The 24,336-nt window shown below is 35.8% G+C and overlaps 1 protein-coding gene across 1 annotated transcript in view; it reads right to left on the minus strand.

Annotated features, from left to right (window-relative positions):
* Window positions 1-24,336, minus strand: part of ipo11 (importin 11) — a 229,992-nt gene that overhangs the window by 192,784 nt on the left and 12,872 nt on the right. Inside the window, exons 3-5 of the mRNA XM_073836609.1 lie at window positions 17,677-17,777; window positions 11,320-11,392; window positions 7,326-7,529 (exon numbers count right to left, since the gene is read on the minus strand). Of these exons, the coding sequence (XP_073692710.1) occupies window positions 7,326-7,529; window positions 11,320-11,392; window positions 17,677-17,777 (378 nt within the window). The remainder of the gene's footprint in view (window positions 1-7,325; window positions 7,530-11,319; window positions 11,393-17,676; window positions 17,778-24,336) is intronic.

A 24,336-nucleotide genomic window follows, 5' to 3' on the forward strand; every position in this document is an offset into this window, starting at 1 on the left:
CACAGGCGTTAAGAGGTCTGTTAAAGTATCTTTACAATCTGCTTTTGAAGAAATATATTGTATTTCGTGCTACAGCGCACATTCTGTCAGATGCAATTCATGGCGCGTCTTTCTCAATATACTGTACAACGTGGCATTCATTCACATCAGATGATAATTCGGCAGCAGAGTTCCACTCACGCAGCGGCGTAATTTCCACTGGGGACACGCTTTTCAAAATCCCGTTGGTGTCCACCTAAATGGTTTTGTTAAGTAATCTCTTGTATTTTAGAATGCACGCTCTACGCCGCCGAGAGTTTCGCGCTATAGTAAAAACGAAACCAAAAGTAAAACGTGCACTAGCATTCAAAAGCAACTTAAATACCCTGCGCTTAGAGAGCGACTCCCCAATGCGCGCAAATTAGGCTACATAAAATATCTAGGCTGTTATAGTATGTGGGCTATAAGTTGTGTAGTTGTGAAGATAGCTCTGTATCATGATAGAAAAATTCGGTGAAAATGTCAGTATTTTATTGAGACTTGAGATTAAATAAACTGCTCAAGTATAGTAGATCTTGTAGTATTAATTTTCACATGCAGCTACACATTGTCGGTTAAAAACATAAAGTGGCTGGTAAAAACATTTAGTGGCTGGTAGATTTTGAAATCCACCAGCCACACTGGCCGGTGGACAAAAAAGTTCATTTCCATCCCTGATAACAACTACTGTCAGCTCCACACTGTACAACATCAGACATGTTTTCTTTCTGTAAATGCTCACTCAATAAATCACAGAGAGGTTGCATGCTGGTTGTGTGGTCTGAACATCAATGTCTGATATTAAAACAGCTACTGTCATCATGTTAAAACACTGCTGTGGAAGACCAGAGGGAAAAATAGAGTCAATTTTTCAATTATTTGAGACCATATTATAACTGCGCATGTAGCATGCATACAGATCACCAACAATCACAGTAGATCCCATGTGACAAGCACCTGGATTAGAGGAGCTTGTGTGTTTGTCACACCTTTAGATGCATCATGTCATGAATTCAAAATGAACTTGTGGCGCATTCATAAATGCCACATACTGCGTGGCTCCACTGATGTGCTGAAGTAAACTTCTGCTTTGACTTAGTGAGTCACGGATTTCCTCTCTGAAAACCTCAAGGCTAATATGACGCCAGCGGTGAGCCTTATGCCAACACAATAAAATCAGATCTGTTTATGACTATGGCTGATGACTATATTTCCCATATGGACACTCAATTCAGTCTTGTTAGCCTGCCCACACCCACCAGTCATTAATCTTGTTTTATTACAGTGAGCCAGGACAGTGCTTTGAGTCCGTATGAAAAGTAACCTGTCCTCTAGAGGTCTTTAAAAGTCCAAACAGCATGTCAAATAGCAGGTTTAAAGGGGGACAATTCAACCAAAAATAAAAGTTTGTTTAATGTTCTTTCTTTTGTGAAACATAAAAGTAGATTTTAGAAGAATGTTGGTAATTAAATGAGTAGTTCACTTTCAGAACAAACATTTACAGATAATGTACTCACCCTCTTGTCATCCAAGATGTTCATGTCTTTCTTTCTTCAGTCGTAAAGAAATGATGTTTTTTGAGAAAAACATTTCAGGATTTCTCTCCAAATAATAGACTTCTATGGTGCCCCCGAGTTTGAACTTCCAAAATGCAGCTTCGAAGGGCTCTGAATGATCCCAGCAGAGGAAGAAGGGTCTTATCTAATGAAACGATTTGTTATTTTCTAAAAACATTTAAAATTTATATACTTTTTTAATCTCTACACAGCGTACACACAGAGCTAGACAAGACAGGGTTTCTGCAGATATGAACAAGTGAAATTTAAGACTTTTTAAAACCTTTTTAATACCACCTTATATGAAATTTAAGACCTAAACCTGTAATGGAAATAGATATTATATTACATGCATATATGTAATATTTAATGTGTTTAATGTAAAAAGTAAACACAATTTCATGGCTGTCATAAATTAAATTTATTACTATGATATACAGTGAACTTTTCATATCAGCAGATACTATTCCACACAAAATATCCCCATAAAAGTACCACTAGAAATATCTGATGTAAAAAAAAAAAATTCTGAAGCAATATTTTCATCAGTGCTCTATTAGCTTTTACATCTTAAATCTGCATATTTGATTTATCTTTATAAAGGCTTTTTTTTTTACTTTTGAAATGTAGGCTATGCATTACCTTTGAAATTTATTTTATGAATTTATCAATAAATTCTAAATGGCTGTTAGCAGTGAGATTACATAATTTGTGAGATTAATGTTTTAAACACATTTATTGATTTATAAATATATAAATTAGAAATGTTGGGTGTGGAGGCATACTTTTAAACACACTAAACTACCAGCAGGTGGCGGTAAGTCACTTCATGAGCGAGTTATTTCAACTGATTAGAGCAAAACGCTGAATCATAGCAAAACGTTGCTAGGAGAATGCTTCTGCTGCGATCCTTGTTTGGAACTATTTTCGTTGGTGAAACGGAACAAAACAGTTAAAACATTTTGTCTAATGAGTAAGTAACTACTTGACTAACTACTTGTTTATTGAGCTAAAATTAACATTTGTAATTGTGAGAATTTTCAGCAAAAAGCTCACTTGGTATATTACTGAACTATATCATGTTATAAATAAACTATACATTTTAAATTTTTACCTCAGTGTGTTTCTTTAGAGTGCTGTTACATTCATTTGTTTTAAAGTATGTCACAAATAGACCAGAAATACACTATCCATTATCAATTTCTCTACGTTGAATGTATTAAAATATGAATCTTTCTTGCCTTTCGATGCTTGTTGTTTAGTTGTTTTTGTCACTTGAGTTTTAATCAGGCGGTTTGTTCGGTCGGGCAAGTAAAAAAAAAAAAAAAACATTTTAAAAGTATCTCGAAGGCTGGCGGTCAGCTAGCTCGACCTATATTTATTATTATTATTATTATTATTGAGAGCATTATATACAGGAAAAGGTAGTTTGACCTGTATTCTGCTACTGTGATTCTGTCTGAAGACGCAGTAACTTCCACAGAAGGAGAAAAAAAATCTACAGTTGTTAGCAACTGGCCTTAGCCAAGCCCTACATTCAGTTTTTTCAAGCTAAGTATCGCTAAACTTGCACTTCCCCATAGCTAAAAAGTTAAATCCATTTTACTTCTGCTGTACAATCCGAGAGAGAATCGCGCCAATAATAGAAAGCTGATTGGCTATTGCATGTTGGTCTCATTTGTAGTTTAAATACAGCAAATTATATTTGGAATAGTGAAATAAAGAACTACAACACCACGGAAACAACAAAAAGAGAATTTAAATGAGCTTTAGAGGTAGGTTACATGGACATCGGAAAAATAAGACCTGTGTAAAATTATTTAAGACCTAGAACAGCAAATTTAAGACTTTTTAAGGCCTAAAATTTTGATTTTTAAATTTTAGACTTTTTAAGACCCCGCGGGAACCCTGCAAGATGAGCTTTTTTTTTTTTTTTTTTTTTTTTTTTTTGAAGCTGTATTTTGGAAGTTCAAACTTGGGGGCACCATAGAAGTCCATTATATGGAGAGAAATCCTGAAATGTTTTCCTCAAAAAACATAATTTCCTTACGACTGAAGAAAGACATGAACATCTTGGATGACAAGGGGGGGCACGTACATTATCTGTAAATTTTTGTTCTGAAAATAAACTACTCTTTTAAGGTAAATAATTATGTAATATTGCTGCAGAGCTTTTTGCATTAATTTTAGTCTTTGTAAATTGAGATATAGGTTTGTTTTAAGTGAGTGTTCTCAAACTTTGTCTCATGCACCCCCCCAAAACCACATCAATAACACCCATTCATCAACATCGAATCACTTACTTTATTTTGGATATTATTCAGCATTATTACTTCTTATAATAAAGTGATCAATATTACCATAATTGACTTTAAACTACAGATACTGTAGAAGACAAAAAGACTTCCCAAGTATTTTTTCTTTAATGAGGTGCATGAGCTTTTAAGAGTTCAGGAGGAACTCATGCAGAAACATTCTCATAACTTAATTGGCTCTCGTTTAAAAAATAATATCACTAAATTCTGATTTATGTTTTACAGGTTTAACAAAGAAAATGTAAAATCATTTTCTGGTTTGTAATCACTGGAATGTGAAGGAAGAAAGCTCTGACATATAGAAAAGAGATTTCAGAGGTTAAATGAAAATTATTTCTTAGTGGAGAAGAAAGGACCTGCATTAACATGAACAAACGCTGGTGATAAATCACTTGTCAAAATTACGAGTCTCGCTGCAACATGGGAAGGTGCAGGTGTCTTATCTCCGCAGTTCTAGCGGACAGTCAGAACATCAGTGAAATGTAGAGGAGGGGGAAATGTGATGCAGCTCCAAGTCAAAACATCTGCTGATATTTCACACAGGAGTGCTCATACATCTCCTGGGATGCTCGGTGAACTGGGGCAGAGGGTGTGCGTGTGCGCAGCTGAACAGTGCCTCCTAGAGGCACATGATAGTAGAGTAGAAAAAATGATGAATGATAGTCCTTGTCAATGAAAGTTTCTCTCTAAAATACTCTTTAAATCAAAGGCGGCTGAAAAGAGCTAATGAAAAACTAAAATAATTATGATAACAATAATTACAAATATTAATAAATAAATGCATGTATGCAATGACACACACAAAACTATAGTATTGTATTGGTATTTTTAAAATATCATATATTTTTGTAATTCATGCATTATATTAGACAGAAAACAAAAAATAATAATGCACCAAAATTTCTGCAAGCAAAACATTTTGACAGAAACTGGGCTGAAATAGTTTTAGATAGTTTTTAGCGTTTCAGTGACTAATTTGTGCAGCTGTGTATATGCTTGTGGTAAATTAACAATATTGATTTGATTGATTTTTTAATTGATACTAATATGGATTCTTGACTCTCAAATTAAACTTTCAGTTAATGCTGTTTTCTGTTGATGCGTAAACTTCACAAAACATTATTTGTAGAACCTGCCATTGAATAATCACAATAAGCTTTGTGCTTTGTTACTTTTAGCTTTTGATTTCCGTCAATTTTATCACAAAATACGAACAATAAATGTGGTTGATGCTCTTCAATGTGGCGTGACTGATTACTAAATGCCTCATTTCAAGAGGCAGCACAGAGATGTATAGATTAGAGATGGACAATATGGGCTTACAAATTTATCCTTTTAATGTTTAGTATTTATTGCAATAACGACAACAAGGATGATAATTTAGAGAACCCTGCTTCTTTCAATTTTTCGATATTTAGATTTCTATATCATCTGAAAGCTGAAAAAATAAGTTTTCCACTGATGTATGGTTGTTATGTTAGGACAATATTTGGCCGAGATAAAACAATTTGAAAAGCTGGAATTTGAGGGTGAAACAACTCTAAATATTGAGAAAATTGCCTTTAAAGTTGTCCAAATGAAGTTCTTAGCAATGCACATTACTAATCAGAAATTAAGTTTGATATATTTACAGTAGGACATTTACAAAATATCTTCATGGAACAGAATCTTTACTTAATATCCTAATGAGTTTTGGCATAAAAAGCAAAAAAATCGGTGATTTTGCCACATACAATGTATTTTTGGCTATTGCTACAAATATACCCATGCGACTTATGACCGATTTTGTGGTCCAGGGTCACATATACAGTTTGTCTGTTTTCTTCGGGCAGTCTTGGGTATTTTTATTAGAATAAAGTATATTTATAATACAATGCTAATCGACATAGCTTTTATAATACTACAAAATAGTATGATTTCTGCCTCAATCTGTGATATGAAACCAAGTCTGATCACAAAAGGTTATTTGAAACACTCGACTATGTTATGAAGTTAATTTGTATCGCACACTACTCTAGTACATTTATTCAAGGCTCAGATCGATTTTTTGTTGTTGTTGTACTATAAAAGCCCTGTCCAAACCAGTTCCAGATTGTAGAAGGAGCTCCTAGTTTAGCAATATACTACTCCTCAGTTTCACGTCTACCTTTCGCCATGTCACTCCACGCTGTCGCACACAGAAATGTCAACAACTAGACTTCAGCGTTATTATCGCGGGAAGATTAATTCTTAATGTGGGGAAAATTTTCGCTGGTGTATCGCAAACTATAAGATATTGCCCATCCCTAGAATAGATAATATCTTCCTCTTTACTACTAGTTGTAGCACAAAATAAATGTTAATGAACAGTTGAGGTAGGCAATATACTGGTAGATACAATTAACTGGTAGAAATTTCTCAACTGGTAGAAATTTTCTATTGTCTCTATCGTGGTTACAGGCTCACGTGACATCGCTGTGCTACTTGGTAGCAAAAACATAGCATTTACACATGTTTTTAAGCATTGCGGTTAAAAAATAAGTGATTTTAAGTCATTGAAACAATCGGCAGCGAAAGAGAACTCATTTCGCTATATGTCAGAGAAGGGCGTGCCTATGAAGACGGTGCTCATAGAAGCGTGGGAGTATTGAACGTAGTAATTTTTGCCACTTCATAGCCCTTAAGCGGTTAAATACACAAACTTATATGTGTCAAAATGCCTGTCTTTGCAAGTATCCTCATAAACACAGTAATTTAGGTCTTACGTGAAAGCCAACAGCTGACAAAGAAAACACGTGTAACAGAATATTGAATCCAGGTGGCTCTTAAAGTGTCAGCAGTTTGATATTCCTGCTGTTTGTCATTGATTAAAAAAAGTGTCTTGATTATATCACTTTTTTAACTTTAATAAGAAGAAATAAATATTTAATTTGAAGAATGTGTGGTGTTTTATACATTTAATTACTTTATATAATGTATATAGCATTTCTTATTTGTTCTACTGTAGTTCTGTTGTCCTATTGCTTGTATTTAGTTTCTAGTTTAATCTGACTGTTTACTTGTTTTCAGTAAGCTTGAGTTTTTGTTTTTTTAATGTAGGCTAGTATTTGTTTTTGATATTGTGATAAGATCCTATAGTATCAAAAATGTTGGTATCATAAACATCTCATTTAAAGCAAAAGTAACTATGACGAGATATATATCGTTACCAAGAAATAAAATTACTCATATCACCCCTACTGAACAGTACAACTGAAACGCATCAACACATGTAACCCCTTAGTGTTTCAACCGATTAAAAACGTGAATAAAACCCCTTACAAAAAATATAGCATGCAACACTATGTTTACCTCAAGAAAGACAATATCCAGAAAGCTTAATAGACAACTAGAAAAAAAATTGCTAAGGAAGAGGTCGAACAGAGTTGAAGGTAAGGAGCACGAGGGCTCTACTTACATCCTGAAAGAGTCTCCTATCAGTGGCGAGGCGTTTGGAGGCCAGAGTCTTGGTGACATGGTAGAAGGTGAGCAGGGCTCTGTGTTGCTGAAGGCTGTCCTGAACTTTCACAGACTCCAGCAGGATAGGGATCAGCTCGGGCCACTGCCGAGGACAGTCCAGACGTGCCACTTTGGCGATCAGCACTGCTATCTGTGTGGCGATCTGCAATACAAAAAGCTACATTTCAAGGACACATCTAGCAGCAGATTTCACAGCTGGCTGTGGATACATCAATATTCATTTAAATGTGAAATGAATGACTACTGAAGTAACAGTCATCACTTCCTGTGGGCATTTAGCCTTTTCAAACACGTTTTAAATGGTTATGAGATTTTAATTAACCATTTTAATTAAATTAATTAATCCAATATCCATAAATGCAGAAGTGTTGCCACCATTAAAGCAGCAATTACAGGAATTAAATCTCTTTGACATTGTGGTGGTAATGAACGAGGACACTTTCAATTTAGCATATTTTACTTTACACCATTTTTAACTTGGAACCAAATATTAAATACTGATAGAGACAAAATTAGAATATTCATCACTCACTCACCACCTCCATTTCCTTGTTTTTACAGCCATAAATCATCATGCACTTGTAAAGTTTTTATAAAACATAAGTCTCTTATGCTTATCAAGACTGCATTTATATGATAAATACAGAAAAAAACAGAAATACTGCAAAATGTTATTGCAATATAAAATAATGGTTTATACCATTATATTTTACATCGTAATATTTTACATCGTAATAATATTTCACAATATTACATTTTGTTTTGTATTTTTGATCATATATATATACACACACACACACACACACACACCGTGCTGTGAAAAAGTGTTGGCCCCCTTACTGATTTTTTTATTTTTGCATGTTTGTCACACTTTAATGTTTAATAATCATCAAACTAATTTAAATATTAATCAAAGGTAACACAAGTAAACACAACATGCAGTTTTTGAATGAAGTTTTTTATTATGAAGGGAAAACAAAATCCAAACCCACATGGCCCTGTGTGAAAAAGTGTTTGCCCCCTAAACTTAATAACTGGTTGGGCCATTTACGATAACTTGCAATGAGTCTGTTACAGTGCTGTGCAGGAATGTTGGCCCACTCATCTTGGCAGAATTGTTGTAATTCAGCCACAATGGAGGGTTTGAGCATGAACCGCCTTTTTAAGGTCATGCCACAGCATCTCAATAGGATTCAGGTCAGAACTTTGACTAGGCCACTCCAAAGTCTTCATTTTGTTTTTCTTCAGCCATTCAGAGATGGATTTGCTGGTGTGTTTTGGATCATTATCCTGCTGCAGAACCCAAGTACGCTTCAGCTTGAGGTCACGAACAGATGGCCGGACATTGCCCTTCAGGATTTTTTGGTAGACAGCAGAATTCATGGTTCCATTTATCACAGCAAGTCTTCCAGGTTCAGAAGTAGCAAAACAGCCCCGGACCATCACACTACCACCACCATATTTTACTGTTGGTATGATGCTCTTTTTCTGAAATGCTCTGATACTTTTACGCCAGATGTAATGGGACAAACACCTTCCAAAAAGTTCAACTCTTGTCTCGTCAGTCCATAGAGTATTTTCCCAAAAATTCTTGGGGATCATCAAGAAGTTTTCTGGCAAAACTGAGACGAGCCTTTATGTTCTTTTTGCTCAGCAGCAGTTTTCATCTTGGAATACTGCTATGCAGTCCATTTTTGCCCAGTCTCTTTCTTATGATGGAGTCATGAACACTGATCTTAACTGAGGCAAGAGAGGCCTGCAGTTCTTTAGATGTTGTTGTGGGGTCTTTTGTGACCTATTGGATGAGTCTTCGCTGGATAATGGCTCTCACTGTGGTTCGCTGGAGTCCCAAAGCTTTAGAAATGGCTTTATATCCTTTTCCAGACTGATAGATCTCAATTTTTTATTTTTCATTTGTTCCTGAATTTCTTTGGATCTCATGATGTTGCTTTTGAGGATCTTTTGGTCTACTTAACTTTGTCAGGCAGGTCCTATTTAAGTGTTTTCTTGGTTGCGAACAGGTGTGGCAGTAATCAGGCTTGGGTGTGGCTAGAGAAACTGAACTCAGGTGTGATAAACCACAGTTATGTTTTAACGGGGGCGGGGGGGACACTTTTTCACACAGGGCCATGTGGGTTTGGATTTTGTTTTCCCTTCATAAAAAAAACCATTTTAAAACAGCATGTTGTGTTTACTTGTGCTATCTTTGATTAATATTTAAATTCTGCTTGATGATCTGAAACATTAAAGTGTGACAAACAAATAAAAAAATAAAATAAAAAATCAGGAAGGAGGCCAACACTTTTTCACACCACTATATATATATACACACACACACACACACGTATAAAGAGAGAGGTTTAAGGACAATTGTTCCAGTGCCAGAAAAATCTATACAAAAAAATGTGTGTATATATGATATGCACATTTGTTTTTATGTGCGTGTTTTGTTTTGTTCCGTTTTTTGGCAAAGCTGTAATCTGTTCTGATTGTCTAACACTCAATGCAAATTACACAGCAACGTTCTGACTAAGATTATAATTGCAAATTAGACCAAAGTTCCAAAATATTCTGTTTAAGTGATCTGTTTTGTAACAATATGAATAATTAGTGGTACATTCTGTACATCTTTAAATAAATGTTCTCATTTACATTTATGCATTTAGCATAAACTTTTATTCAAAGCAACTTCCAATGGACTTAATGTATATATATTTCACTATTATGTGCATTACCTGAGAACTGAATCACCATGACCTTGGTGTTGCTAGCAGCACGATCTTACCAAATAAATCCATTAATAAATATTTATAATATATTAATATTATTGCAATTTTTGCAAAACGCTTCACATAATTGACTTTTGTACTTTCACGTTGTTTTTCCAATTCTCCATCCAATATGGAAATAACAGGGCAGTGTTTGTGTACTACATCTACTTCATTCACTAATGTATGCAAGTCTCCAGCTATTTGTGCACTGTCAGACATGGTCTATAATAAGAAAGCACATTTAAGCCTACAATTAATTTTCATGTGCCTATGACGTTACTCCACAACAAGAATTGAGCACAGTCATTAGCCAATAATAAACCAATAGTGTGTAATAGCAACCCATCTAAAAATCCTGCAGAACACAGAAGCAAATGTACTTAAAGAAATCGGTAACAAACGAGAAAAATATTGTGATAAATAGATGTTCAAAAGATGTTTTTAACTTGTCAATATAATCGCTTGTGTTATCAAAATAGTCCATGTGACATCAGGGGTTCAACTGTAATTTTATGAAGCTATGATAATACTTTTTGTGTGCAGAGAAAACAAAAATAATGACTTTATTCAACAGCTTCATATCTTAATTTGTATTCCCGAAGACGAAGGTCTTACAGGTTTGGAACAACAAGAGAATGAGTAATTAATGACAGAATTTTTGGTTGAACTAACCCTTTAACTTAGTTTAATGATAACTTCAAGAGTAGAGTTACTAGTTAAAATGCATCTAAAAATGAAACATCCATTGTTAATATGAAAGATGCTGATTCAAATCCATGGACGTCACACCTCTTTATTATAATGGCTCTTCTTATAATGATTCAGGCTTTTTTCCAAACTCAAGGGTCAAATTAATGCACTGTATAAAACTGCCCCCCAAAAAAATCAATGTCCCCAGGATTGCTCAACAACACATTACAGCACAGACTTTAAGTGCTTTTCGACTCCAGGCCCATTGATCTTTCACTAGAACCACAGATCAGACTCTTACCCACTAAACAGAGGAGTTTAATGATACTCAATCATGTCTGATAGTTCATTTTATTGGATGACTGATCATAAACAGGACAGGTAGAGCATATGGTCAGGGAATGAACTGCATTTCTCTTTGTGGCAAGTGTGTGTGTAGGTGCAGGTGTATAGCCGTATGTGCACACTAACCTGGTTGACCGGCTCATTAAAATTAGTGATGAGACCTGCACGGAGAGATGACTTCTCTTCTTCTGAGAGAGCACTTGAGAAGAAAGAGAGAAATACAGAGTATGAGAGACAGAATGGAGGTTGTCAATACTGAATCTGGTCTCTGAATTACAGAGGAAAAAACAGTGATGCCAAAGAGTACTTGGACACTCAGGCCACATTTAAAAATGCATGTATGTCACTGCATTTAAAAAATAACAGTATAGTGACATTTACTTTTCAAGCAAAATGTTTTTAAAAAAACAAGCTTCAAGCAAATATCCTGTTCAAATACAAAAATAGTATCACAATTAAATATGTTTGTTCAAGTTTGTTCAAAAAAACATGCAAAATTTCAGTATGTTTTCTTTTTTTCCATCAAGGATGCATTAAATTGACAGTAAAGACATTTATAATGTTACAAAAGATTTATTCTATTTCAAATAAATTCCACAAAACTATTAAGCAGTCCAGTAGTGTTTTCAACACTGATAATAACAGAAAAGAAAATCAGCATATTAAAATAATTTCTCAAGACTGGAATAATGGCTGCTGAAAATGTAACTTTGCCAAAGGAATAAATTAAGTTTTAAAATATAAAACCTTTATTTTAAAGTATAATCATATTTCACATTAAGGTTTACTGTATTTATTTATTTTTTAATCTAGCCTTTGAGAGCATAAGATATTTTTGAGAGCACAAAATAAAGCCTGTTTCTGCCACTAATTATATAAATTAAAAAAAAGGTAATTGCGAGTTTTCATCTCCCAATTCTGACATTTTTCTCACAACTGCGAGGTTACATCTCTAGGGTTGGGTATCGTTTGAATTCTATCGATTCTGATTCCGGTTTCGATTCTGCTTATCGATTCCGATTTTTATCGATTCCTAATTCCGATTCCAATATGATAAAAAAAATCCATTAAAAAGTTTTTAGTCAAACATATTTATTCTGTCTTTTGCCTATGGGTTTTACCAAATAATACCACAGAAAACAAACAACTAGTCTAATATAAATTTCAAACATTAAATAGTTAAAGACAAGTAATAAAATAAGAGCAAATCAATTAGCAATAGCATAAATAAATAAAACTGAACAAATTTCAGGTACAGAAATTGAAATCAAAAGTTTAAAAACACTGCATAGTTTGCTTTTCATAAATAAAATATTGATTAGTCCTCATTAAATTTATAAAAGATATTCAGTCAGTTAATGATTTTCTTTTGTTCTTTGATTAACATTTATGACAAGCGGCACGTTTATTAGACGGCTGTCTCTTTAACACCGAACACAGACTAGGGATGTTAACCGATGACCGTTTGACCGGTGGTTGACCGTATCAACGTTAACCGGTCAAAGTTGTCGGTAGTCGGTTAAAAAAAAAAGTGCCTGTGCGTCTTTTACGCATTCTGAAGGTGCCTGTTTTATCCATTGGTTTTATCATGTTGCAGTCTATTAGGCAACATTCCGCATAAGATGGGCTTAGATTTGGAAATACATTACATCTACATTTCAGTGGTAACCGATAAGGTGATGATGATCATCATCTTTCTTTAATATGGTTAGCACTACCTCAACTAAAGCGGCGTCTCTTCGGAGCTGTCATTTTCTTAAATGAGCCGTGGCAATGTTTCAAATGAGCTTCTAACCTAGACAAACGCCTTTATTTTCAAAGCGATCACCTTGTACCCAAACCATTTGAAACTAAGGAGCCATTTGTCCTACGATTACATACAAGCTCTTCGGCGCCGCGTTTGCGGGACTCATGTTTCGCGCTGTAGGGGATTTTAAAAAAGTGACGTGAGTGGCAGTGTGTGTGTGTGTGTGTGTGTGTGTGTGTGTGTGTGCGGGAGGCAGAGCGGCAGAGAGAGGCCGCGATCACACCGAACGCGTTTTTGCAGATGGAGGCGCCTCTTTTGAATGGTTTTCTGTTGGCAGTGAGCGTTCTACGCGCTGCTTATGCGTCCCAGGCGCCTCGCGTTTTCACCGCCTGCTGCGCCTCGCGTTTTTGCAGGAGCGCTCTGAGCGCGTGAAGTTGAAAGAAAAATCAACTCTGAGCGGAAAAACGCCCAACGTCATTCGCGTTCTTTTCCAATCGAATGAATGGAGAGGCGGGCCTTCTGTTGTGGTGACGGAATTTTACGGTTGCTTAAAAAGTCCGGAGACTGCAAGAAATAGAGGAGAAACCTTTTGTGTCTATCGTGGGTAACCCGGAGCTGTATTATTTAGGGTTTCTGCTAATATGACAGTTTACTTAACAGCATAAAACTAAGATTTTAGAGCGCTCGCGCTATAATCCTTTGATTTGACTGACAGGACAGCTGTTTTGGTCGTTGCTTAGCAACATAAAAAAAACGCAGCACGCTCTTTTATTAAAAGTCACCAAAAAAAGGCAGTGCTGTGCGCCTCGCGTTTTTAGAACTAAAAGACGCGTTCGGTGTGATCGACAGATGCGACAGAGTTGCGAAATTGCAGGCGCGGCTGGAAATGGCTGTTATTTCAAATAGCGTACCATATTTTAAACTAATCGGTTAACCGGTTTCAACCGGCTAATGAGGCTCGGTGGTCGGTCAAGAAATTTTTTAGTTTTCGCCATCCCTAACACAGACCTAAGAATACTGTTACACAAGCGTTTTCTGTCTTATCTGTTTACGTTCACTCAAGACAAAAAAAAAACGCTGTGTTTATGAGGATATGCTGACGTATTTCGTTCATACAGGCCAATAAATGTGAAAGAGAAGTCAGTTCTGGGCCGGAACAACCTTTTCTGCAGTGGAAATGCACGGAACTGTTTCGAGAACGGACACAGGTCAGGAGCCCGCATCAGGACCGCTGTTCTCCGTGCTCGCGTTTCAGATGTGCGCGCTGCACGCAAACAATGCGAACGCAGGAATCGTTAAGCGGAATCGAAATGCGCGTGTCTTATCGAATACCCGGTTAATGGAAATTTGGAACCGGTTCTAAAATGGAACTGGTTCTCGATACACAACCCTATACATCTCACAATTAAGACTTTTTTTCTCAGAACTGCATGATATAAACTCGCAAATGTTAGTTATAAAGGCAAAATTGCAAGAGATAATGTCACAATTTTGAGAAATAACTTGCAATTCTGACTTTTTTCTCACAAATGCAAGTTTGTCTCGCAATTCTTTTTTCTCAGAATTGTGAGATATAAACTCGCAACTGCACGTTATAAAGTCAGAATCGCTAGATTAGGGCCGGGACTCGATTAAAAAATTTAATCTAATTAATTAGAGGCTTTGTAATTAATTAATCGAAATTAATCGCATTTTAATCGCATATAAATATTTGACCTGAGAACAGTGAGAAGTAAGATTTTTACATGGATTTTTAGTATACCATTGAATAATGACTGAATACATAAGCTTAAGCAACAAAATATTGTTTATTTTTGTTCAACCAAGTCCAACAGACCAGTGCAATATTGCCATTAAGTGTAGCAAGAGGCACGTTCTTTAACGAGTCTTTCATGCCGAGAACTCTGCTCTTGTGTTTGCTTAATTATGCATTTAAACGTTAATGACCAAACCTATCATTATAAATGTTGCTGCACATGGAATATAACGCGGATAACATTTAAAAAATATTTTTTATCAGGTTACACACTGATTATTTATCACTCAAACCCCTTTCTCTACCTGTCCGTTGATCGCGCATATCCTCCATGTTTGTAGTTTTTTAACACTTTTTATGCGTGTTTGTAGTTCTAATTGAATCCTCGTTCACGGCGCAGTGTGTTGCGGGCAATATTAGCCGTTAAGAGTGTGCATTGATCGTTAAGTAGTAGACCATCCGGGAATCTTTGGAATACTTTTTTAAACATACTACGATTTGGGACATACAATACTATTTAGGACGGACGCAGCTTGTCTGAACCAGAGCCATATAAAAAGATCTTTTTATATGGCTCTGGTCTGAACGCTAGTTGGTGCTCCAGTATAATCGGTCCGCTTAATCTCATCCAGTGAGAAACGTTCCGCGGTGCAAAACTAAGTGCGATTAAAATGCGTTAAAAAATTTTAACGCGTTATTTTTGTGTAATTAATTAATCTAAATTAACGCGTTAAAGTCCCGGCCCTACGCTAGATATAAACTTGCATTTGTGAGAAATACCTTACAATTCTGACTATTTTCCCCCAGAATTGTTAGATATAAATTTGCAAATGCAAGTTATAAAGTCCAATTCTGAGGGGGGGGGAGACTGATATGTACCCAGAATTGCAAGTTTATATCTCACAATTCTGACTTAACTCAAAAATGTGTTATAAAGTTAGAATAATCTTACAATTCAGACTTTTTCTCAGAATTGAGAGATATAAACTCGCAATTGCAAGTTATAAAGTCAGAATTGCCAGATATACACTTGCAATTGTGAGAAGTACCTCACAATTCTGATTTTTTTTTTTTTTTTTAAGAATTGTAAGACATAAATTTGCAATTGCAAATTATAAAGTCCAGTTCTGAGGGGGGACTGATATGTACCCAGAACTGCGAGCTTATGTCTCATAATTCTGACTTAACTCAAAAATGTGCGTTATAAAGTTAGAATAATCTTACAATTCTGACTTTTTTTTCTCAGAATTGTGAGGTATAAACTCACAATTCGGGAAAAAAAAGTCACAATTCCGAGTTTAAATCTCACAATTCTGAGAAAAAAATCTGAGTTATGCGATAAGTCGCAAATACCTTTTTTCTTTATTCAGTGGTGAAAGCAGATTTGCACAATAAGAGACTTCTTTTAAATGAAAAAAAAAAACTCAGACCTCAAGCCTTTGAATGGTAGTAATTAAAAAATTAAAACATTTCATTACTGCTCCATTTCCCATGTTTTTCATGTAAAATTCTATACAGTATCAATGCCATTAAAACATCAGTACAGATTGTTCTAAAATGGCTAAGAGAAAAATCACACCCTTTTAACCTAGTACACCACTGAGGACTGAGCACTTTTGTTCAGCAGAGCCAAAGCCTCCAGCGGGTCACTCACTAACCAGAATTTGACTGAAGAGTTTCTGTGAATTACAGCAGGGCAACAGCCTGTAATTAATTAGACGTTCACTGGAGGCCACAGGTGACAGAAGCACTAAAGTAAGAGTCTCTCTAAATCGGCTGGTCTGTCACCTCTGAGGGCTAGAGGACAAAACGAGAGAAACAACCAGAAAAAGAGTTTTTTTTAAGAGCTACAGTTAGCTACGCTGGACCCTTGATACTAGGACTGTTTGATCTGATACAATATTACATTGTGATTCCATTACTGCATCGACACTTCAGGTACTTGTATTGATGTTATGTGCCTATGCATATCATTTCCAACAATTTAATTAACGGAACTAATGGTATGAGAGTCTGAAACCAATATCTCAAACCTACTCTCTCACACGTTTCAGTTGTGATTTAATTATGATTGTGATGCGTTGATCGTTATGTAAGTGTGCATGATACACATAATGATATTACTGTAATGCAATGTGTAAGACTTGAGTTGGCAATACAGTTCTACATAATACATAAATACCATAAAAATAGCTGTAAGCATTATTTTTGAAGCACCTGAACATACTTAACCATCTACCTGACAGAAATCACTGAAATCAGTGTCCTAAGAACACTTTCTACAGCACATTGCCCAAGGCAGTTTGTCTGAATAATGGAAGCCAGAGGAAGGTTGCAATTCTGTCTAGTGCTGCAAGTGAAGCATAAATAGCTTATAACAGTTTTAAATACTTTAGTAGTAATTTAAATGATTTCAATAAAACGAACACTTGTTTTTAGTTTCATATTAAATAAAATACTTGTTTGACTAAATGTCAATTCAACTTTATGAAACCACTAGAGGTTTGTTAAAGCAAACAACAGTTGTAAAAACGATAAATCCCTATGCATATATGCAGTGTTTTGCATTTACAATTAGGATCCAAAGACAAAATGCTGTTTTGATGAATAAATATGACTATTATGAAGGATTAGTCACTTCTAGGCTCACAAATACAAAGCAAAATGCATTTCAGTTGAAACATTTTGAATGGAACCTGGATTTTAATAACTGCAGTTCCAATTGACAATAATTTAGTAACATCAATAATACAGAAATCATTGTGCTCAATGTTATTTTACATTAGACTGCGATTTTCTTAATGGGATGTTATTAGTTGTTAGCTTGTGATTTCGCTGGTCTGCTTTCACATCAATGCGTTAATGGTTTTATGTGGGCGATGAAGACATCTCTGAAATGAACATCATGCTCGTCTCTCAACAAAGACACAAACTTGATAGAAAAGTCTAGAAATGCCGATGAAGAAGCAGATGTACTTACTGGGGAGCAACTCTTCTCCAATAGCGATCGATGCCATTCTTGAAATAAAGGACAGCTAGCCATCTCACATTGACATCCAGCAAGTGATTATTGAAGATGCTCTGAACAAGACCAAAGAGAAAGAGTGAGAAATGAACCTATAAACCCAAAAACAATCAAACTTTGGGGTGAAGTGAAAAGTTGAATTGTCATACTTTCTTTTATAAAATAGTAACAAGCCACAATAAGAACTGCAACAAGTTAAATTAAATACTAGGAAATGAACATAAAATAGGAAATATACAAACTACAGTTCAGTTCAATTAACAACAACAAAAACATTAAAATGCTCCAAGAGCTGGTAACTTAAACAGGGTTTGTACAGATACTGCAAAATGAAATTCTTCATCAAGACCTTCAAGGACTTTAAGCACTACTTTTTTGGATTTTAAGGACTAAAATCAGATATCCCATTTATCAACCAATATTGTTAACTTCTTTCAAATTCTAATTAATAAACTAATAAAACAAAATGGAACAAATGAAGTGCAGCATGGGCAAAGAAAGCAATGACTGGCAACTTTAACATTTGAAAGGATACTATGGCAAAGTTATCGCTTTCATTATTTTTTCAATGAATATATAATTGACCTAAAGAATGAAGGCTGTCATACACTTGGAAAATGATGAGCTATATCACACTCATAGACACTAAAGATGTGACAATACACTTAGCTCACGAGATGAGACAAAATACAGGTTCTCGGTTCATTAGAATGAGACAATATTTTGATACTATTCAAGAAATTGTCAATGACAAAATGTTTGTCTTTTAATCACAAAAAGTAAAACAATTCAGCTGTATTTTGAAATGTTTTAATCTAGGGTCGTAATTAATGTTTATTTTGGTAATCAAGTAATCTACTGATTATTTTGACAATTGAGTAATCTGATATTTTTGAAAATCAATGAAATATATATATATATATATATATATATATATATATATATATATATATTAGTGGTGGGCCGTTATCGGCGTTAACGTGCTGCGTTAACGTGAAACTCTTATCGCGCGATAAAAAAAATATCGCCGTTAATCTATTCTCAAATTTGGGTTGGGAGCTGGGTCTAAACTACGCAAGCTATGATGACTTTCACCTTGATAGTTTAACGCGGATGTATACCGAAGACTGTAGTAGAATATGGTCGCGCGTTTAAGTCTCCTCCGCCAAAACACAGACGGGATCGCGTCATCCTCCATTCATAAAAACCGAATCTACTATAGCGAAATGCCACGTAAATTCGTCGTTTTTTGGATTCATAAATCAAATGTTGGTCAGTCACTTAATTCAAATCGCGATATGGACTAGTGTATGTGAAAACTGAAATGCAAAAAGACCGTTTTAATAGGAATCCGATATGTTCCGTTTGCCTAGCTGTATGTATGCATTGCGGAGACGCGCTTTTACTACACGCATACTGAAACACACGTGACGCTCCCGGTAATTTTTGGCATTTGCATCTCACATGAACAGATAAACTCAATCTCCCAAACTGCTGTGAGTGTCACTTTTACCGTTTCATTTGAGAAAACTAGCATCATATCATACTGTATACACAGAAACTTCTCGGCAACCTGTCAAAATAAAAGTACGGTGTAACATGTAATGGGCTGGGTAGGTGTTGACGTTAAAAAAAAACACAATCTAATAGGTAGAAAAAATAATTTCATTGTTAGTTAGTTAGTAAACACAAGTACATCTAATTGAACATAATTTATTTTCATCAACAAATTATCATAGAACAGCTTCATGAGCTTTATGATCCATTCTCAAAGACTTTAAGTCATTATTTGGGTAGCACACATATTCTGAATGCCTTCATCAGAATTCAAATTAGCCATTTTAATCTAGATTAATCTAGATTAATTCCAAAATTTAATCTAGATTAATCTAGATTAAAAAAATTAATCTATGCCCACCCCTAATATATATATATATATATATATATATATGTTTCACCACTGCCCTGGCCTCTCAGCTAGAGGTGGATGAGGAGGGGTGTCTGATGTTTTATTATTTTTATTTTATTATCTTTAAATAAAAATGATTTTTGCACTTCCATTTGACACCACAAAACTTCCAGACATCACCCTTGAATATACGCAGCAATGTGAAAAAAAGAGGATTTCCTGAGGTGAGGAGAAGCAAGTTAGGTTAGCAAGGCTAAAGCCTAACACTGAATAATTAAAGGCTATTCCACGGTGGAGTGAGTTTCGAGGTTTAATCCAGCATGCCATGTCCGGAATAAGAGCGCGGGGAGCGAGGAGCAGGCCAAGGAAAGCTAATGCTCATTGATAAATATGTAGTAGCAGCTGCGTTCAAGAGGAAGCAGCTCCGCCAGGCTCTGACGCAGGGCCACCAAACCCCCAAACCCCCACACTCGGCTGCTCCGAGACCAGGGCTCATTCCACTCTGCCAGATAAGAGTCCATACAGAGACCCATTTCCTACAGAAGACGATGAGCAAAGGGTAATAAATTACCGAGGATAACCGAGAGGAAGAAATCTTCATTGCATGCAAAAACAAGAGCAGAGAGGGTGCATTGCCCGGCTCTGTGACGCAAACGGACGCTTATTGCTTTCAAAATCTGACAGGTGAATATCATATCAATAGACAGCTGACAAGTAAACATAAATCAAAAAAATCGACCCGCCACCTCTGCGCAATTCACCTCAAGGTCAGCGAATGCACCATTTGGGTAGACAAATAAGCTAAATGCGAGTCCATACAAATCAGGCTGATTTCTTTGGGTGACAGAACGAGTGACAGCAGGTTGGCTCAAATACAAACAGATAAGAGAGGCTGATTGGACGTGACAGACATTCTTATAGCGCTGCAGTCGAAGTTGACGCCTGCAGAAATCATTGAAGGAAAAAAGTCTGCTGATACGTAGGATTGTGTTCCATTTCTTTGCAATCCTATTTCATGCTAAAGCTCAATAACGAAGGAGTCTGTGCCAAGTTTGAAGGCTTAAAGGATTTGAGAGGACATCTACACCACCATAGCCAGTGCTGTATGACAACACGGCCGCTGCTGAGCCCCCCTCAGGAGACAAGAGAGGGGTTGTACTGGCCAGGCCTGAGGGTCCACAGACACCTCATTCTCTAAAAGAGCAAGAGAAGATTTAGTCATACACAACCACAAGAGCAGAAACTGGCATTTCCGCAAATCCTCAAGATTTTTTGTGTGTGTGTGTCTGTGTGTTCTGAATAGGGACGTCAAAAGTACTAGGCTGCCCTAAGGATGTATAGGAGATTTTTTTAAGTCATGCTAAACTATGCCCACTATTTCTTAATCTGTACTTTCAGTTTGCGCCCACAGATTTGTAACTGCACCCTTAAAGTGACAGTTCGCCCAAAAATGAAAATTACTCTCTCTCATGACGTTCCAAACACGTAAGACCTTCATTCATCTTCGGAAGACAAATTAAGATATTTTTGATGAAATCCGAGAGTTTTCTGACCCTGCATAGATAGCAACGCAACTACCACGTTCAACGCCCAGAAAGGTAGTACGAACATCGTTAAAATAGTCCATGTGACACCAGAGGTTCAACTTAAATTGTGAAGCTACGAGAATATTTTTTGAGCACAAAAACCAAAATAACCACTTTATTCTACCATTTCTTCTACATCAGCAGCACCACACACCTGCATTGTGGTACTGCGTTGTGTGAATGCACAGTGGAGACTTGGCACAGAAGAGAAGAAATTAATGAATAAAGTAGTCATTTTTTGTTTTCTTTGCGCACGAAGACTTCGTTCACACTGCATGCAAATGTGGCACAAATCCACATTTTGCTCATATGTGACTCAGATCTGTTTTTCTCATGACAGTGTGAACAGCACAAACCACATGGAATCTGATCCTTTCAATTATGATTTGTGCCTCTTCCATACGTGGTGCTAAATCTGATACAGGTCAGATGTTTTGCTATGGGACTGCAGTGTGAACAGTCATATCAGAATTCACGCTTCTATGACATTTATGTCACTCAAGATCAACATTCGCTATGATTCTGCGCTCATGCGAGTCACTTCAAAGATTTTACATACCCAAACTTATCAAGACAGTGGTGAAAGTGTGATGTGTCAGAACTCTATATACACAAGCTAAATGAGGGCGCGTATCATAAGCGTTTCAAAATTCTCTTCCTTATTTTTATTTTTCATATTGCCTGATTGCATAATTACGTTGGCTTCAGCGGCAGATCACATGATAAATAAATGCATAATCACTTACTTTATGTTCTCCGTGTTTACTTCCGTATGACAGGGGGCAGCGCAAGTGTTGCCAAGTCCACAGATTTTCCACGGAACTGTACTACTTTTTCACTGTTGCCGTGCGTTTTTCAACTGTGGGTTAAAGCGACACCACTAAGACGACATTTAACCCCGGAACGCGATTAAGCTAGTTCTGAACTAGTTTGGCAATTGGGCAGGGTTTTTGTGATCACCTGGCAACCCCGTTCGTATTGTTCTTTTATGAGATATGATTTTAGCTATTTTTAAAACAAAAATGTGAACAGCTCTACAAAAAAATCCAATCTGAACAAACGTTCACACTGCAAGCCTTTGTGCTCTGTTTTTTTTGTTTTGTTTTGTTTTTTTGTATAGCTGTTTACATTGCTATTTTAAATGTGGCAAAATCAGATTTCCTGTGTGTACAGATCAAGGTTCTAAACTGACCCGCATGCGGAAAAGAACAATACAAACAGGGTTTCCAGGTTATCACAACAAAATCCACCCAATTGCTTTTCAAAACTCGCCCAACCATGTTAAGGGGGGTAAATATCGCATAAGTGGGGTCGCGCCAACCCACAAAGTTGAAAAACAACCCCCGCTACAACAGAAAAAGTAGCCCAATTCCGAGAGGAAACTGTTGATTTGACAACACCTGCGCAACGTTCTGTCATACAGAAGTAAACACACAGGACATAAAGTAAGCGATTATGCATTTATTTATAGTGTGATCTGCTGCAGAAGCCAGCAGAGGCAATATGAAAAATAAAGTTTAAAATAAAGTAACTTTTATGATATGAGCCCTCATGTTTTGCTTGTATATAGAGTTATCACTGTAATACTTATGAGTTATGTGACTTATGAGTCACATCACACTTCCACGGATTACCTAATTACCTTTAGCAACTTTTTTGATAACTTCGGTTATGTAAAATCTTTGAAGTGTCTCCCGTTATCGCAGAATTTTGATGAATGTCAATCTAGAGTGATGTGTAATAGTTGCATGAATTCCGACATGACTGTATCAAATTTAATACCACATATGGAAGTGGCACAAATTGTAATTGAAAATATCTCATTGCAAAAAAAGCCTTATCTTACTTATGTATTTTTGTCTTGTTTCTAGTCTAAATATGTAAAAATTCTTAAATTAAGATGCATTTACTAGAAAAATGACGCGAGATATTTAGTCTTGTTTCCAGGGGGGGGGGGGGGGATTAAGTGCATTTTGCTAAAGATAAGTAAAATTATCTGCCAGTGGGGTAAGTAAAATAATCTTGTTTTAAGAATACTTTACTTACCCCACTGGTAGATCATTTTACTTGTTTCCAGGGAGAAAAAACTAAATTAAGTGCATTTTGCTTTAAACATGACTAAATATCTTGTGTGATTTTGCTTATCTAGTAAATGCATCTTAATTTAAGAATTTTTAGCTATTTTGACTAGAAACAAGACAAAAATACTAAATAAGATACGCCCATTTTTGCAGTACAGATTCCATGTGGTTTGTGCTGTTCACACTGTCATGACTTTTTACTTTATTATTTTAATACTGTAAGGCTGCTTTGACACAACTTGTATTGTAAAAAGCGCTGTATAAATAATGACAAAAACATATCTGAGTCATCCGAGCAAAAAAAAAATAATAATAATAATAATAATAATCTTATTTGGGCCACATTTGCCTGTAGTGTGAACATTTCCTTAAGACATGCTGTGTGAATGTAGTAATATTCTCACAACGTCATAAGATTAAGGTTGAACCACTGATATCACATGGACTATTTTAACAATTTCCTTACCCTTCTGGGCCTTGAACGTGTCAGGTGCGTTGCTGTCTATGCAGGGTCACAAAGCTCACCGATTTCATTAAAAAATATCTTAATTTGTAACTCTTTTATTTTTGGGTGAACTAAGCCTTAAATTTAAAATCTCTTGGAAGGCCTGATGATCAGTGCAGAATGAATTATTAAAATTTTGGGGTCGGCCTTTTAAACCCTCTAGTGCCACCAACAAGACAAAGATGGACTGATGTTTACTTTAATAACTTTTAAGCTAGAAACTAAATTTATTACTGCATTGTCTCCTTGTATTCCTTTGGGTAGTTTATTTAATGCCAGATTAGAAAAGATAAAAAATTACTTGACAGTCCATTTATTCTTAAATCACCCAATTAATGTTTTTTTTAAATCATATCACATAACACTACCGAAAATTATAGCATTTATTTTGCTTTGTGTTCCAACAGCTTAACCTGTTAGCTTAGAATGGATATCACACACAAGGTTTATTATCAGGCATTGACGAAGGGGGACAGGATTCTGCAGGGTGATATTACAGTAAAGATACTAGACTTTGAACAGTATGTGTAGTAC

This window comes from Garra rufa, chromosome 3, assembly GCF_049309525.1.
Source record: "Garra rufa chromosome 3, GarRuf1.0, whole genome shotgun sequence".
Classification (NCBI taxonomy): domain Eukaryota; kingdom Metazoa; phylum Chordata; class Actinopteri; order Cypriniformes; family Cyprinidae; genus Garra; species Garra rufa.